The sequence below is a fragment of the Meriones unguiculatus genome, chromosome 2 (genome assembly GCF_030254825.1).
Source record: "Meriones unguiculatus strain TT.TT164.6M chromosome 2, Bangor_MerUng_6.1, whole genome shotgun sequence".
NCBI classification, from domain to species: Eukaryota; Metazoa; Chordata; class Mammalia; order Rodentia; family Muridae; genus Meriones; species Meriones unguiculatus.
In genome coordinates, this window is record NC_083350.1 from 25,930,770 (window position 1) to 25,946,489 (window position 15,720).

Below are 15,720 nucleotides of genomic sequence, written 5' to 3' on the forward strand. Positions count from 1 at the left end.
AAAGAAGTGGCTCAGGGCTGTGCTCCAGCTTCTACAGCTTTGACAGTCATTTTCTGGTGGGCTCAGTGCTGTTTTCCTCACTGTCCTACAAGAGTCATTCTGTCCCTCAGTGTTGGATGGCAATGGCATCTCTGTCAGGGCCAGTGACAGAGAGAACAAAGATGACAATAGCCTTTCAGGCAGCCTCAGGCTGACAGTTGCGATCATATGGATCAATGGCAGGAAATAGAGATGTCTATCAGGAACTTCTTCACTCAAATCTATGTCTCAGTGCTATTTCCTGGTAACCCAACCCAGGACAGAGGTTAATATTAAAGGGACATTTCCTCTAGTGTCAGAATCCCACCAAACTTATTCACCACAAGAGGCCAGCAGAGTCTCCTGGGGTCAGTTTGTAAGGAAGGGCATTGCAGAATCAAGACCTAATTGCAAGTAGTCAGTTCAAAGAAGGGGAAGTGTGAAAACAAGATGCTGCAACCTTAAGTCCTCTTCCCGTGGTCCTTGACCATCACTCCCCTATGCACCAAAAGTACTGTTTGTGTCTGTTTCATTGAGCAAAAGACTTTGGGAGAGATTCTAACACTTTAAAAGTTACTAAGGCATTGAAGAGATGGCTCAGCGGTTAAAGGCATTTCTTGCTCTTGCAGAGAACCCAAGCTCAGTTCCCAGCACCCACATTATGGCTCACAAACATCTATAACTCAGGGGGAACTCCAGTTCCAGGGGACCTGGTCCCCTCTCTTAACCTCTGTGAGCATCAGAAACACACATGGTGCAATACATATATGCAGACAAAACATTCATACATATAAAATAAAATAAGTCCATTTTAAAATTATCAAATAATAAGACAAAAAAGGAGAAGAGGGGAAGGGAGCAACCAACTTTTTTTCTCCTATCATGTGCCAATAAAATAAAATTGAAAGTCCATACCGGGGCTGATGCTAGGGAGGGTTGAGAGCTGGGAGTGGTGGGGATGCCATGGCTGGGTGGCAGGCACACTGTGGAAACTCGGCTCTCCCAGGGAGGTGGGGGAGAACTGGAGGATTGAGGCTGCCATCCTTCCTCTGCTCCCTCCTGCAAGGTTGACAGCAGCTGTCCTAAGATGCACTCTTTGATTTTGATGTGTGCTGAAGGGTGGCTTCAGTGAAATACAGATCGAGTTAAGTGTTGACTCTCCCGTTTTTATTAGCGTGGTGCTAATGAAGTGGCCATCTTTTGGGATGCTAGGGACTTTGTGTGCTTAACCTAGAAGCTTGACTGTTAGTTTGAGGCATCTTCTTCCAGCTAGTAGGTATCCATGCTCAAGCTCATTTCCATCTTACGGAAAACCTTCATTTTTTTTTGTGTCAGTGCTTTTTCACGTGTTTCTTTTTACAGCATGGCGTGAGAAGTTCTTTAAATGTAAATAACTTGTCTGTCAAGATATTTTTTTCCTCAATGTAAATTAAATAATTGAATAGTCATTCCACGAGGCTTTCCGATCAAACTATAAATGAATCATAAAAACAGCACCTTGAGAATAGACCACAGATTATTCTTAAAACTCCAGTTTTAGGCAAATTTTGCATCGGGTTCATTAACTTACCTAGAAATCCATGATGATGAAAACATGGCAGCTTTCATTTTCTCAGAAAGTCACCGCAAAGACCAGGGGCTTCCCTTTAAAGATTTCAGGGATGTTGGCTTGCATTGCTTTGTAAGCGGAAAATTCTGAAGTTAGCTTAAGGAAGTTGGCATATCATCAGGAGAGCCTTGGGTCTTCCACATGCGCTTGCCACATCCAAATCACGGAAACGTTGGCTATGCCAATAATGCCTCCCATTTCTTTCAGGAGTATAATAAATAAGAAGTAAAGTTTATGCCTATTTTATTATTTTACTATTTATTTACTTTTATCTATCTATCATCTATTTCGATTTAATTTTGTTCTTGTTTTGAGACAGGCTTTCTCTATGTAGTGCTGGTGGTTCTAGAATTCGCTCTGTCATCCAGGCTGGCACAGAAAGATCCATTGGCCTCTGCTCCCTGAGTTATTTTATTTTTTAACTGAAAAAAAATGATACAGTATATTTTGATCATGTTTCCCTCCCCCGATTCCTCCCAGCCGGCCCTACCCACCAAACTATATGTTAGTTTTCCTCTTTTTAATAAAACAAACATAAAAGGAACCCCCTCCCTGACCAAAAAAAAAAAAAAAAAGGGAATCAAAATAGACAAGCGAAAGATGAATAAGACAAAAAAGAAAAGTTTGCCTAAACAGAGAAAAATTACACACAAAGTCTACAAAAATACCATTGGGCTCATTTTGTGTTGAACAGCTACTCCCAAGTATGGGGTCTGTTCTGGGATGTGGTTCATATGCCCAGTGAGACTCCTTTGAAGAAATCTGATTTCCCCGTTGCCAGCAGACATCAGCTGCGAATAGCTTCTTGGTTAGTGGTGAGAGCTCATCTTCACGTCTCCTTTTCAGTGTTGGGACCCCATCCGGCTTGACCTGTGCAAGCTTGGCATGTTCATCCTGCCACAGTCTCCGAGTGTGCATTGTGTATCAGTCCTCTTTACCTGGAAGACTGTTTCACTGGAGTCGCCCACCATCCCTGGATTTTACCTTTTTTTCTAGCTCCTCTTCCATGTAGATCCTTAGCCCTGAGGGAGCAGATTTGAAGACATCCCATTTCGGGCTGAGTGCTCCAAAGTCTCCCTGTCTGCTCATTATCCAGCTGTGAGTATGTGTTGGTTCCTGTCTCTGGTGAGAGGAGGCATCTCTACTGTTGGCTGAGTGATGCACTGTTCTATGGGTATGGCAGCATGTCTTTGGGAGGCATTGCTTGTTATTCCTTTAGTAGAATAGTAGTATTTAGTTTTCCCCGTAGCTCATGACCTACCTAGTATCATCTTTTTAGACACTTGAGCAGTGTCAGGTATGGGTTCCATCTCATGGCGTGGGCTTTACATCCAATCAGAAAATTAAACAAACAAACAAACAAATAAACAAAACAGTAGTTTTTATTTTGTTTTTTTTTTAAATCTTCATTTCAGGAAATTTATTATAAATAAGCAAAATTTGGTTTAAAACTCAAGATAAAACTTATTTAGAAACACTGCACTCACCTTCTTAGCTACTTAGTTCCTTCTGAATTTCTTCCTCTTTGGCACCCGGATGGCTGTGGAAGCAGCACACATGTACGGAGCATGGCCTCTCGGCCATGGGTTACTGAGCTTGTCTCTCTGTGGGCTCGGTTGCTTTTGGAAAATATCTTGAAGTTGTATCTGTTGCCTGTCCTTGTATATATGTCCCACTTCCTCGTGTGTTACGATGACTTGACATATCACATAATTCCAGATTTTAGGCACATTCTTGTTAAACCGATTGCTGAATGCCTAACAAAAATAAGAAAAACTAAATTAAAACAAAACAAACAAACAAAAAAACCCAACTACCTTATTACTTAGACTGGCACAGTGGTAGCATTTGGCAAAACACACTCTGAGAGCTTGGGATATAAACTTAATTTCTTATCAGAATTAAGGGCATGTGTGGATGCCCACAGATAACACTATGCTTAATCGTAAAGGATTGAATGCTTTTCCTCTAACATCAGAAATAAGATGAGCTCCACTCTTCGGAGCCAAAATATATTCTCCCAAAATTTATAATTTGAAGCCTTATTTCTGCTACATATAACTTCCTTGGGGGAAGGAACCATGCTCTTAAGTTTGACATCAAGCAAAATTAGGTTATTAGAGTGGGTCCTTAAACTAGCCTCACTGGGTGTCCTTATAAAAGGAAGAAATTTAGAGACACACACAGATGGCAGCGATGTACCTGTTCAGGATGCTCACAATAGGAACGCGGTTCAACACAGCCCAGGAGAGAGGCCTCTGATGAAGATGCTTTGTGAACAGCTTGATCTTGGGTTCTGTTTCCCAAATCTGCAAGAAAATAAATTCATTGTTTCACTGTCAGTATAGCTGAGGATGGTTCAGTTGGTAAATGCCTCTTGCTCAAGTGTGAGGACCTGAGTTTGCAACCCCAGCCCCCATGGAAAGAGTCAGTGATGGTATAGCATGATTCTGCAAGGCTGGTTCTGGGAGGTGCAGGGACAGGTGGATTCCTTAAGGCTCATTGGCCAGACAGCCTAGCTAAGCCAGGGAGCCACAGGCTAGGTGAAAGACCCCATCCCCCAAACAACAGAGGATGGAAGCAACCTAGAAAAGACTCCCAACATCATCTTACACACATCTGTACCTTCATGCACATGTGCACACATGCATGCTAATGAGCATTACACGTGTTGACAACTCATTAAGGCATGAAATAAGGTAACTTCCTGTTGGATGTGTTTCACCAGGGACCAGCCCAAATCTGAACTCTCCACTTCTCTTGATCCCCCATCGGTCTCTAACAAAGGGTTTTGCTCTGCATTATTGAATAGCACAGAAAAGATGGTGTGAGAAAGGAGTGGGGGATTCTTGTACAGAAATCTCTCAGAGACGCGTTTACAAGGGAAGAAGCCACTTTATCAATTTCAACTGACCCAGTAAAGCAAACAAAACTGTACACAGTTATCATTAACCTACATCTGTATGTTGTTTCCAACATTTATGTAATATTTGTTGCTGAAGGTTGTTTTTCAATCCACTGGCTGCCTTTTAGCAAATGATTACCACAACACTCACATATACACATACGTTATTCTGATTCAGCTCAAAGAAGAATGAATAAATTAAGATTAAAGTATCATGTAGCTTAGGTTGTAACCACTGACTACAGGAGAAATACAAGGCATAGTATGTTGGTTACATTGTTCTCCTAAAGTGAGGTTTAATTTAAACAGGGTGAGCACATAGTAGGACAGCATGTTGAGTATCCAGTTTTAAATGATCTCTAGCTATATTATTAACTTGGAGGCAAGATCTGGGAAAAGTCAAGTCTCTTTGAATGTAAGCAATATTTTCAGAAAAACAAAGCATATCATAGCATGAAGAAGCTATAAGATGCCTTTGAGATGCCATTTTCAGAAAGCTTAAAGCACTCTGAGGAGACTTGGTAAAGATGAGGCTTCGTGTGATTTTGTTGAAACATCAGAAGGAATTGCTGAACGAGAAGGAACCCGAACTTCAAGGCTTGTGAAATTCTCATCCATCTATAATTACAAAACCAAGAATGAGTGGAGGTACATCAGACTGGTCTGTATGAGGAAGTCCTGTTTCAAAACACAAAGAAAATATGTTCTAGACAGCAATGGTTTTTGAAAACCATCTATTGAACAGAATACAGGGTGACTTACAAATTTGATCCTAGCAGAAAATCTGCCAGCTTAAACTTTTAAGGCACAGCGACAGGACAGAATGAAGAAAGCACTTGCTTCTAGGCTTCTAAGTGAATTGTCCAGCTTGGAATAAGCACTACCTTTAAGAAAAGGGAATATGATGCTAAGCATCAGAACTAATACTGTCACTACAGGCCGCTGGGACATATGTGTAGGAGATAGGCATGATTCTGTCACTTCCGAGGACGAGGACAGGGTCACCTCCTTAAGTTTTAGTGTGCCAGGGTGCTACCACCAAGGACCTTGAGGGTATGCTGTAGCTTAAGAACTTGGGGTGATTGGGGGGATACTGCATTCCAGGGCTCATGGTAAAACTGCTGCCTCCCGTCCCATGGTCTGAAGGGCAGGGTATTGGCTGAGCTAGAGATGATTCTCCAACCTCCAGCTCTACAGGAATCTTCACACCGGGTTCTTAGCTTATTGCAAATATGTAACTTCTTTCATTTTATCCCTTTAGCCAGGAATATTTGTATTGCGTTATCCTAGTGTTGCATTTTGGGAGGAGATTAACTATTTTCAAAGATGTGCGCCTGGGGGTTCAATTTTTCCTCACTATGAAAGATATGTTGGGCGTCCCTCATATCTGAGTCAGAGGATATTTAAATGAAATTTGAGGCTGTTATTTGGTGCTGACATGGGGTAAAATCTTGGTGAATGTGTGCTGCAGGTAAGAAGGACAGGGCCTTTGAGCATCACAGAACGTTAGGGGCTGAACAATGCCCCTCATTTTAGTCGCCTTTTTATTGCTATAACAAGCACCTGGGATGGCCAGGTTATAAAGATAGACTATTCTCCTTGGCTTACTGTTTGGGGAGTTCCAAGTTTATGATTAGTTGGCCAACTGCTTTAGGGCCAGTGACAAGGCTGTCCATCTTACTTATTGTCCAAGATGCCAAAGTACAGATGAATAACAAAACTTTATTCTTCGTAGAAAATATCCAAGTAGCCAAGAAGCACATGAACATATACTTAACCTCATTAGGCAATGGGGAAATACAAATCAGAGCTACAATGGAACACTACTTGATACCCAATAGCATAGCAATACTAAAAGTAAAACCTAGAGGGGAAACCAACAGGTACTGACAGAGACAGGAAAAAAACTGTAATCTTATAACTGGGTGGTAAGAATGTGGAGTGCGTATTTTCTAGGAAACTTTTCTGATTCCTCAAAAAATTTTACATATAATTATCATATGATCCAATGAGTCCACATCTGTGGATCTACATAAAATATACTCAAGCAGATACCCAAATCTCTGTGTGTGCACATTCATCAGAGCATCTACAGAGTCACAGGGCTGAGTCATGTAGGCTAAGTGGGGGAGGGGAAGTGGGAAATGTTTGTCTGAAATGTGTGGAAGATGAAGTCAAAGGGCAGGCTACTTGGGAAACATTGTAGGTTTCCTGGATACCACTGAATGTACTGTGAAAAGTTTACCTCAATTAATAATGTAGCTGGGAAGAGACATTTGCTGTGTTGGTCCTTATTTCTCTACGGTTAAAAGCCATCACTCATATAGACATAACATAGTATACACCTACTAAAAACTGTACATCTAAAGAAACTAAGCAAGAGAGAGGACCCTGACTAAAATGCTCAATCCCCATGCTGAAAGGCAAAGAGGATGGACATCAAAAGATGAAGAAAACAGGAAACAACCTAGGAACCTGCCACAGAGGGCCTTTGAAAGCCTCTGCCCTGCAGACAATCAAAGCAGATGCTGAGACTTATGGCCAACTGTTGGGCAGAGTGCATGGAATCTTATGTAAGAAGTAGGAAATGGTAAGAGCTGGAGAGGACAGGAACCACACAAGGAGAGCAACAGAACCAGAAAACTTGAACACAGGGAACTTCCCAGAGATGCATACTCCAACCAAGGACTATTCATGGAGATAACCTAGAACCCCTGCACAGATGTAGCACATGATAGTTCAGTGTCCAAGTGGGTTCCATAGTAATGGGAACAGGGACTGCCTCTGACATAATCTGATTGGCCTTCTCTTTGGCCACTTCCTCCTGAGGGGGGAGCAGCCTTACCAGGCCACAGAAGATGACAATGCAGCCACTCCTTATGTGAACTGATAGACTAAGATCAGAAAGAAGGAGAGAAAAACCTCCCCTATCAGTGGACTTGGGGAGGGGCATGCATGAGGCAGGGGGAGGGAGGGTGGGATCAAGAGGGGAGGAGGGAGGGGCTTATGGGGGAATACAAAATGAATAAAGTGTAATTAATTGTAAAAAACATAAAAAAATTAAAAAAATAAAAGCCATCAAAATGACAGCGGATCTGAGAATAAAGCCAAAGACTACTCCCCCTCCCAACTTCTGCTTATGTAGATTTTGAGCTTTTGATTATCTCAGGACTAATCAAATTCAGTTTCATCTAGCTGAGTTTTCACTTCTGTGACTAATCACGTTCCCACACTGTAGAGTTCCAAGAGTTAGACAACATAAAGCTGACACACTTTAGAATGGAAAAATAAAAATGTTTGTCTTTGGTTGTTTTATTTATAATGCTTTTGACCTTAAAGTGTCATTTTTAATGGCAGCTACCTGGGGTTTTATCCGGGGACTATCCCCTGTGCCCAGGTGTGTGTCAGCAGAGTTCCATGCTTCTCAGACAAGGTCACATAGGAGAAGGATGCAGGAGGGGAAAGGGCACAAGAGTTAAAACAACCTGCTGGGCTGTGATCAGTTTCTTTCTTCAGCACATGTTTGCTGACTACGGATGTAAGAAATACTCAGTTTGTGATAGCTCAGCATCCTAAGTGAACTTTGATACTTGATTATATCTACTATTGGCTTTTACCCTTTTTGTTATTGTTCATTTGTTTTCATTTCTTTTTGATCTATTTATTTTTATTTTATGTGTATGCATGTTTTGCTTGCATATGACCACATGGGTGCCTGCTGTTTGAGGAGGCCAAAAGAGGGTATCAGATTCCCTGGAACTGCACTTACAGGTGGTTGTGAGCCATTATGTGGTTGCTAAGAAATGAACCTGGGTTCTCTGGAAGAGCAATACGTGCTCTTAACCACTGGGTCATCTCTTCAGCCCTTAGCTTTTGCTTTGTGACTACCATGAAACTTATATAAAGTTTCTTACATTTAAAATAATTGACTGATATTAATCACAATTTTATTTTAACCACATAGAAAAACTATCCGTAATTTTACTTCATATTTCATCCCATATTATTGTCACAAATGATTTCTTTACAAATTAATGTACTTTAATTATTGCATTTATACATACTTTTAATATTTTCTATTAATGGGAGTTAAATTTGACATGCACACCACCATGGCAACAATACATGTATTCTCAATTTGACTATATATCTATCTATGCCTGTGTGTTTTATGGCTTCCATGTTTTCAAGGAATGTTGGTCAAGCTTGTTCCATTCCTTCCTAAGAGACAACTTTAGCTTTTCATGAAAAGCAGAGCTATACAGCCCCTCAACTTTTGGTTATCTGGCGAAATCTGTCTTTTTAATGTTTTCCTCTCAGCTTTTTTGAGTGTGGTGTTCTTGAGTGTGGTGTATTCAGTGTTCTATCGGCACTGTGAGTGTATCAATCAAGAGTTCCCTGGCCTTTGAGTTACCTCATGAGAAATCCGCTGACAGTCTTCTAGAGGAGCCATTATGTAATGTTATTTTTCTTTTTCTGCTTTCCAGCTCTTGTCACTGTTTTTGTTTGCTTGTTTGTTTGTTTGTTTGTTTGACAGTTTGAACTACAAAATACCACAACCAAGGCAAGTTATAAAATAAAGTTTTTAGTTTGGGGCTCATGCTTCTAGAAGGTTCGAGTCCATGGCCATGATGGTGGGGAGCGTGGTAGCAGGCATGGGGCTAGAGCAGTAGCCGAGAGCTCAGTCCACAGGAGTGAGGTGTACAGAGCCAGCAGATCTCACTTAGTTCTCTTATAGCTCATTGACATTCTACCTGATATTTTCACATTCTTCGTTAAGGATTTTCAATCTTCATTTCTTTGGTGTCTGCCAAAGAAAAAAACAAAAACTGGAGGTCTGTTTTTTCCTTTATTATTTGTTTATTTTATTTTTGTTTTTTCCTTGATTATTTGTGGATTTTTTGAAGCTTGTTATTTTAACACTTCGGGACATATTCATCTCCCCCAGGGTCACTGAAAAATTTAATGGAAAACAAACAAACAAACAAACAAACAAACAAACACAAACTAAAGCCACACAGGAAACACAGTGGAGAGTGAGTTGGTTCTACAGTCCAAGTCCTTTACACCTTTGCTGTAGGAGGATTTTCTCGCTCCACTTGTTCCTTCTTTAGATTCTTGTGCTCTCTTTGTCCCTCAGCCAGGCTTGGAACTGAGAGCATCTCATGTATTTTCATAGTGCAGAGACCAAAGTTTCATACCTTATCCTTAACCAATAGAGTAGAGTTGCTGCGATGTGCATCGGCTGCTGAGGTCTGTGTGCTTTCTCTACGAGGTAGGGCATGGCATGCACAAGGAGGTACAAGGCACTGTCCACAGAAAGGAGAAGGGGCAACCAGGGGAGGCGTCACCTGGCTGTGGGCATACTCAGGTGGGAAATATTGCAGGGTTCATTGTTATGTCTCTTAGTGGAGTCTATAGGTTTATTGTTAGAGTCCACGGCTGGTAATGGAGAACCACAGTTAAACTGAAGAGCACGCCTCCCCCTTCTCAAAGCACTTACCTGCTTCTGGCAGGTTTCCATTGGCTTGTCCCTTCAGTGTTTCTTGATGAGGTGAGACAGAAGTTAGCTCTCTAAGCTAGGACCCTGCAGGACTGAGGAAATGGGGCACTCACACCATTCTCAGTTTTTCCAGGGGGAGAAAGAATATCTATTCTTACCTGGCACCAAGCTTTTGTTAACTATCAGATAGGCTCTTTCCTCATTTTGCAGGTGATAGGATACATATTCAAAATGTTTATTGAAAACCTCAAAACATCTCTTCTTATAGATATTGAAATGTGGTTTTTGAACGTTTAGGTTTCTTCTAGTATTTAATTTGAAATTTCATTGAATTTGTAGACCAAATTAAGACAAATTTGTGTATTCACCATACACTATCTCTTTGAATGTAACTTTTCTTTTTATTCATGTACATAGTTTTACACTCCCATAAATGTCTTATACATTTGTTGTTAGGTTCATTCTTAAATACTTTTTATTAGCCAGGGTTCAATCAAAAAGTAGTAATGCCATAGAAAACCTATGAACTTTATGGCTCACATGTTTTCCTGCATTTGATTTATTTCAAGGAATTGGCTTGCAAATTGCTTGTATGAACTGGCTGCAATTCAGTACAGGTCATCAGAGAGAGGTGATGGGCAGCCCACGTCCATGGTCCTTCAGACCAGAGCTCCTCTCCACAGGAAGAGTTTCTTTATATGCCTTCTCTTACTCAGCCTGACTAGCTGAGATGGGGCTTCCTGAGTAGAAAGAATAGTCCTCTGTGTTAGCTTTGGTTTCCTACAGACCTTGTGACTTTACAAACTCTCATCAGGACCTAGCTTAGTGTTTAATCAAATGACTGTGTGCTCTGTTTGGGCCAAGGTGACATATTCGCAAAGTCATGACAAAACAGCTTTGATTTCTAACTAACTTGTATCTGATTTTGTACCTTGCCTTTGGTGATGTAGAGGTGGAGGGGTGTATCGATTTTATTAAGATGGTCTTCTATCTGAATCCCTTATTGAATTCTCAAATTTGTTCTCACAGTTGCTTTGTAGGCTCGGCTTGGCATTCCGTACAGATATGCACTGTCTGGAAAGTAACCCCTTTGATCATACTATCAGCATGTCATTGTTGTCATTAAGATTCGGCATTGTCTTTCTTAATGAAACTACTAGCCCTTGTGGTGATGATTTTTAGATTCCTCATTCTCTGACATCCATGGGTTGAATGTCTAAAAGCTCATCCTAAAGAAGGTGCTTGCATAGTCATGATTTGTTCAGCATTTAAAGAGGCTTCCTTTCACTCATAGTTTTCTCAGCTATTTCTTTAAAATCATTAGTGCTTTTGAGTCTTCTAAAATGTTTCTTTTGTAGTATTAATAAAACTGGTATGAGTCCATTTGTAGGTGAATTTCACTTGGATTTCTCATGTTAAACACATTTGTTCTTATACAGTAAACTCACAAATACAACGAGCTATATTTCACTCTGTTTTAATAGTTAACATTCTTTATCATTCATGTCTGTGCTCACATGTGAAAATGATTTATACTTTTCTTCTTTATTCTTATTTAATTTTGAAGTTGAAGTTATCCTAACTTTGTAAAAATGCCTTAGGTGACTTTCTTATTTTTACTTCCTTAAACTTTAAAAAAAAGAGAGTGTTATGGGTTCCTTCTAGGCTGGCAGTGTTTTTCAGTACAGTTTTCTGATCCAGCTCTTGTTTCTAATCCATTGTAAATATACCCTACAATGAGCGGGAAAGCAATATTTCTTTATGGTGAATTTTTGTGTGTAATGGCAATTATATAATATTGTAAATGAAATAAGGTGCATTTTGTCTGTAGGTTTATAATTGGAATAACTGTTTTGATTATAGGAAGAGTTACACTGCCTCACTTTTGCACTGGTCTGGGACTTCCTTATGGTAGTATGTGAACACACTCTTACACTGTGGTCTTCGTCCCCAGGACACACGGGGCGGCTGCTACAGTCCCTGTGCATCACCAGCCTCTCCTTCCTGCTGCTGCACATCATTTTCCACATCACACTGGCCAGCCTGGAGGCTCAGCACCGCATCGCACCCGCTTACAACTGTGAGTAGCAGCTTTGTGCTTCCTCTCAGGTGTGCGTGAACTGAAGCAGCCTCTCACTGCACGCGCACACAGGAATCTGGGATGTAACTGAACGATGGAATTCATCGTGATTTTGGTCATTCGGCCATCTAGTACAGAATAACATATGTGTGGGTGTCTGTATGTAGGATTTGTCATGGAAAATGAAGTCTTAAGTCAAACAGTGGATCCCCAACATATATTACATATTGGGGTCCTATATGGTTGTAAAATATAACCATTGGTATTAATCTAAAAATCAGGATTTGCAGAGATCCCTTGGAACTCAACTGTAGGACAAGTACATCTAATCTGTGAGTTGACTACAAAAGCTTAGCGCTGTTGCATGAATTGTGACAAGCACAGTGCAGCGTTTGTTATGGCTATGGGAAATGATATAATGCATACCATTTATTTTCAGACTTGGAGTTCTTAGTTGATATTTGTGAGAAAGCAAATGTCTCACCAAGAGTGTGAACTTATGGTCTGAGAAAGTCAATATGTTTACTCTTCGCTTAGCTATTATCTCCCCAAAGTAAACTATACTTCAGTTTCAGTAGAATTTGTATTTGTCTCTTGAAAAACTAAGCATTTTAAGTAGATGGAATCCAACTCATGTGTTTTCAGTTAAAACTAAAAACACCCTGATATATTTGAAATAGACTATAATAACAGTTTTGACTTGTCAGTTTTTATTTGAGAAACCCATTTGTGGCTTTGAAATTTCCTGAGCTTTCATGAGCACAAGTATAAGGGATAGGAAGTAAACATGCCTTCCTAGTGAAGTAAAAAGATCAGAAACTCTTCATGCATCAAAGGACGCTAATGTAAACACAGTAGAGAACTCTGTGATGATTTTACAGTCATAAATTATTCATTAGCCTCCTCTGTACAACTTTTAGACATGTGCAGAGCTAAGGATTTATTTGGTTCAAAATTCCTCTAATAGCAATTCCTGCCCAAATTGTATTTTTATTTCAAATCTATTTTTTTAAGATGTGGATGTCTTTTTTTAAACTGGTATGTAATGAATACACCATAAAATCTACACAAATATGCAGCCAAGAAGTTTCTTAGCGCATTCAAAACTTGAGGCAATTAGTCATAGTACTAGTCATCCCTAAAATCACCCCATACTCATGGAGAGGTATCCCCCAATGTCCTTGTGCAAATAGTGTCATGTTGCAGGGAGATGTAGAAGACCCATGAGGTGCAGCAGTTTAGGAGGTGAAACTCAACTGTCTTTTTGGTCTCCGTATGGGTATTCCTATAATTTGCCTCCACCAAAGCTTTCCCAGAGTTCTCCAAAGATAAAGAAGGCAACACGAAATGACAATGCGAGTTTCTCTTTACATTTATAAATGTGTTTACTCTGTGTATGTTCTTTCAGGAAGTGTGAGTAGACAACTTAAACACACACAGGCATTTGTTCTTGTTTTGGCTCCTAGGCAAGGATGCTTCAAGTGCGACTGTAATGACACCTATCCGTGCCCCCATTTCCCAGGGTTTAGGAGAAGAGACCTCCTCCTTTCTATTGTCAGGTTGGCCTCTTTGCCCTCACCTTTCTTGTGGGCGAGAGCCGCCTCTCAGAGCACTCTCTAAATGTGTGGCTTCTCAATAGCAGACTCTCCCCACGTCCTCAGTAGAGGCATTTGCCGTTAACCTGTAAGTCACACTGCTGTGTAACTTGGACACTGGAGTCCAATGAGGTCCTCCGTTCCCTTTCCTTCATGTTCCCGGATGGAGTACTCCTTTGCATGAATCAACAAATGGAAGTCATAACAGCAAACTTTAGTTTCATGGAACTGAATTCCAGCTTGAAGCTTATTTGGATCAAAGTCAAGGTTCCATTTTGAAGTTCCAGTGTTTTTCGATGAAGTAACCAATAGAAAAGAACTTGGTGACAAACCAGGTTTTAAAAACTCCAGTTATTTCCTTTCAGCCATGGGCACCTTGAAGGTGAATTTATAGACGTCATAAATTTCTTCTGAAAAATCTTGCTGCTTCCTGGGCCAGGGTTGGCTCATCAGGTGCTGTAGGTTTGTGTTGGTTCAGTTTCCTGTGTAACATTAATATTAATACATTCTTGAAAGGGGATAAAAGAGGCACGCGAACTTCAGAGCTTTGCAGCTCGTTAGTGTCCAGGGTCGGCGCGGATGAGGGGGAAGCCTAGAGACTGTTTAATGGTCCAATTACAGAAACTCCTGAAAATGCAGTGAGGCTGGCTAATGGGGACACTGGCTTTTCATTTAGAGTTGACTTTCTACGCCAACGCGACTGTTTGTCTAACAGATGGAGCGAAGATTTCACCACCAGGACTGAAAATACAAAGCCTGTTATTTTCATATCACAAAACCAGCAATTGATTTAACCTTCGATTTAAATACCAAAAATTTATTATTTTTAATATAAATATTTTTCAGAACAGTCCTGTGTAAAAGCCCTACCTGTCTTGGAACTTGTTTTGTAGACCAGGCTGGTCTTGAACCCACAGAAATCTACCTGCCTCTGATATCATCTAGCCTTTTTAAAATTAATTCATTTATTATTTCATTTTATGTCCATTGGTGTTTTGCCTGCGTGTATGTCTATGTGAGAGTGTCAGATCCCCTGGAACTAGAGTTACAGACAGTTGTGAGCCACCATGTGGGTGCTGGGTCCTGAACCCAGGTCCTCTAGAAGAGCAGCCAGTGCTCTTAACCACTGAGCCATCTCTCCAATCCAAAACATCAAAATTTAAATGGAAAGACAAACACCCTCTCGGTCGTCAATGTTACACACGGTGAACACTTTCCTCTGTCTTCAAGATTTTGGTAAATGAGGGGAAAAAAATGTCTCAACCAAGCAGTGTTCAAATCCAAAACCGCCAAGTGCTCTTCTTCTATGTATTAATTCTGTTTTCTTAATGGCTTGTTTCTCTATTTTAAACTCATACCCTCACCCCATTATGGTTCAAGCCCCCTACTTCTCTTAGGAATCCAAGACACGTGTTTGGGGGGACAACAGTAGCATTTATAAATATTGAGCCCTTGAAAGCCCTCCTTCCCCTGGAGTCTTGTGAATATTAACTGGAAGCAGTGAAGAGTTGTTTTTTTTTTTTCTTCAAACCCCCACCATTTATTTTATTTTATTTTATTTTTTTTACTGGTTGGCAAATTTCTTAAAGGTGCCCTTGTGCAGATCTGAAACATAATATTCGCTCTCCCTCCCTCTTTCCCTCCTCCCCACTCTCTTTCTCCTCTCTCTCCTTCCCCCCCCCAAACATTGTTTCTTTAGGTGAGTGAGCAATCAGTCAGGCCAGGGAGACATCTGTAAATCTCCCCCAAATGTGCTGTACCACTAACTAAAATATTTTCATTCTGTCAGAGCCATGCTACCTAAATAAATGTGAATCTGGTTTCGATTATGTCACTGCCGATTACACAGACGTGCTGTGTCTGACTCTGTGATAGATAGGCAGCCATGTCAGAGAAATTTCCAAGCCAGGCCAGTCTGGATTCCCATGCTGTGCAAAAGCAAAAGCTTGAAAGAAACCTTCCAGTTTCCAAACTGTGAGAGAGAATTTCTGGGGATTAATAACTGCTCTT

At 40.6% G+C, this 15,720-nt stretch overlaps 1 protein-coding gene across 4 annotated transcripts in view; it reads left to right on the plus strand.

Annotated features, from left to right (window-relative positions):
* Piezo2 (piezo type mechanosensitive ion channel component 2) overlaps positions 1 to 15,720 on the plus strand; it is a 358,636-nt gene that overhangs the window by 123,117 nt on the left and 219,799 nt on the right. For all 4 annotated transcript variants that reach the window (XM_060377179.1, XM_060377181.1, XM_060377180.1 and 1 more), the window contains exon 3: positions 11,990 to 12,115. In XM_060377179.1, coding sequence (XP_060233162.1) covers positions 11,990 to 12,115 — 126 coding nt within the window. The remainder of the gene's footprint in view (positions 1 to 11,989; positions 12,116 to 15,720) is intronic.